Source organism: Myotis davidii, unplaced genomic scaffold, assembly GCF_000327345.1.
Source record: "Myotis davidii unplaced genomic scaffold, ASM32734v1 scaffold97, whole genome shotgun sequence".
Lineage (NCBI taxonomy): Eukaryota > Metazoa > Chordata > Mammalia > Chiroptera > Vespertilionidae > Myotis > Myotis davidii.
Genome location: NW_006289392.1, coordinates 11,490 through 13,950, shown reverse-complemented (window position 1 = coordinate 13,950; position 2,461 = coordinate 11,490). Strand labels below are relative to the sequence as shown.

Sequence of the window (2,461 nt, the reverse complement as noted above, 5' to 3'; positions counted from 1 at the left end):
AAACAAAAAAAACTTCCCAACTCAGTTGATGGTAACTCCATCTTTCCAGTTGCTCAAGATGATAACTTTGGAATCATCCTGTGTCTCTCACATCAACATCCAATAGGTCAAAAATTATTTCAGCAATGCCTTCAAAATATATTCCAAACCTGCCCAGCCAGAATGGCTCAATGATTGAGTGTCAGCCTATGAACCAGGAAGTCATGGCTTGATTCCCGGTCAGGGCCCATGCTTGGGTTGTGGGCTTGATCTCCAGTGTGGGGTGTGGAGGAGGCAGCCCATCAATGATTATCTCTCTCATCATTGATGTTTCCATTTCTGTCTCCTCCTCCCTTCCTCTCTGAAATCTATGAAAATATTTATATATCTAAAATCCAATCACCTTATATCACCTTCACTTGCACAACTCTGGTCCACTTGCACAACTCTCTCATTTGAATTATTATAATAGTTTCTTAACTAGTCTCCTTGCTTCTGCCCTTACCCCGTTTAAGTTTATTTACTTTTTTAAAAAATTATTTTTAATCCTCACTGTAGAATATGTTTTTATTGATGTTAGAGAGTGAGGAAGGAAGAGGGAGAGAGAGAGAGAAACATTGATCAGCAGCCCTCGTCCTTGAACCGACAGGGGATGGTACCCATCACCCTTTGGTGCCTGGGACAATGCTCCAACCAATTGAGCTATCTGGCCAGAGCCAGACAGTAATTTTTTTTTTTTAACTCACTCTACCTCATCTAGACTATTCTTGCTCACGATGACAGGCCACACTGGCCTCCTTGCTATTATGTACTTGAACACTGTAAACTAATTCCTGGCTGAGATTCTTTGCATTTGTTCTTCTCTCCTCTTGGAAGGCGTTTCTCCAAGATATCACCAAACTCTCTTCCTCACCTCCTTCATAATTTTATTCAAAAGCCATTTTCTTATGAAGCCTTCCCAGACCACCATATTTAAAATTGCAAATAATAGCACCCATCCTTGTACACTTACTCCAGATCCCCATTTTCTGGTTTATTTTCCATTACAGCTCTTATCATCATCTGAAGCATTATATTTTTACTTATTGTATGATTTATTAGAATTTGAGCTTTATAAAAGAAGAGTCTTTTGTCAATTTTGTACACTGGTATATACAAGTGTATAGAAATAGGGTATTTATGACATGAAGAAGAGTGCCTGCAATATAATTGGCACTCAACAAGTACTTGTTGAATAAACTAATAGAGAACTGTATGGTTATCTTGTTCCAAAAGAAGTTTAGTGGTTGCAAAATACTACAAGTTACCCAAGTTCTTTAGGACCTACATTGGCAATTCTAATATTACCAGGAAGATCATTTAATATGACCTCAATATTTGTTCACTCATTGAATGATTTAACAAACATGTTGTTAGTCAATCCTCTAATAGCTATTTATAGTGTACTCACTAAATGTCTGTCTTTGTTTGGTACTGAGGATGCAAAGGTGGAGCAGATAAATCTGCTCTTGAAAAGCTCTAGTTGTTTATCTGCTTCTCCCAAGAAGCAGACAAGCAAGTGGATAATTATAACACAGTGAGATAAGTGCTATGACTATATAAGAGATAATGAGGGCATAGAGGAGGGGCACCAAATGACTTGGGGAGGGGAAGACTCAGGGAAGGCTTCTTGAGTGGATGGGTACCTGAGTTGATTCTTGAAGTAGTAGTAATAGTCAGATGAATGATTGCATGAATGAATGTTGATGAGACGGGATGAGATGGGGTCTAAAGCAACTCCAAGGACCCAGAGAACTGGAGGGAAGGATTTGGACATGGATGCAACTAGAGATTGTAGTTGCTGGGTTTGGGTAGTGGGGAGAGCAATGAATCGAATTTGAGGGGATTTCTGGCTGCTAAGCTTATTTTTTCCCCATGAAGTAGAAATTGAGTTCATTTTCAGGGTGTGAGAGGATAACTATTTGGGAATATTACAATATAATAAACTTGGTGGATTACTTTGGGTGTGGTGTTTGAAAATCTTAGCTAATGACTTTCATAAAGTTCCTACGTTTTTGATATCTAAGTCTGTTTGAAATATGGGTGTCATGCACATTGCATAAATCTCTTAACTGCTTTTGCCTAGTCCATAAGTGCAAGGGTTATCTTTTATTCTTAGGATATATGTAAAATTGTTAAGACAGAATTTTCCATTTTCCAGGTTCTTGCTATAATATTATTCGGATTCCTCCAGAAAAGGGGGATCTTGGAGATACAATCCATGGAGCCCAAGTGATATGTTCGATTGCTTCTGCACCGAGTTTTAAACCTTCTTATTACCATAGTTTTGGTGAGTCCAAAGATGAAGCAAATTCCAATGGGGCCTGCTTTAGTGTCACAGTACCTGAGGCAAATACTATGTTAATACAGTTTATCAGAGTATAGTAACATTTTGGATCAAGGTTGCATTTTAATGCCACTTAAATTTATTCTTTAGTAATAT

The 2,461-nt window shown here is 38.1% G+C and overlaps 1 protein-coding gene across 1 annotated transcript in view; it reads left to right on the top strand.

Moving 5' to 3' along the window:
* The window catches only part of BCO2 (beta-carotene oxygenase 2), a 55,461-nt gene that overhangs the window by 50,201 nt on the left and 2,799 nt on the right, over positions 1-2,461 (top strand). The window contains 1 exon segment of the mRNA XM_015562470.1: positions 2,180-2,308. Coding sequence (XP_015417956.1) covers positions 2,180-2,308 — 129 coding nt within the window.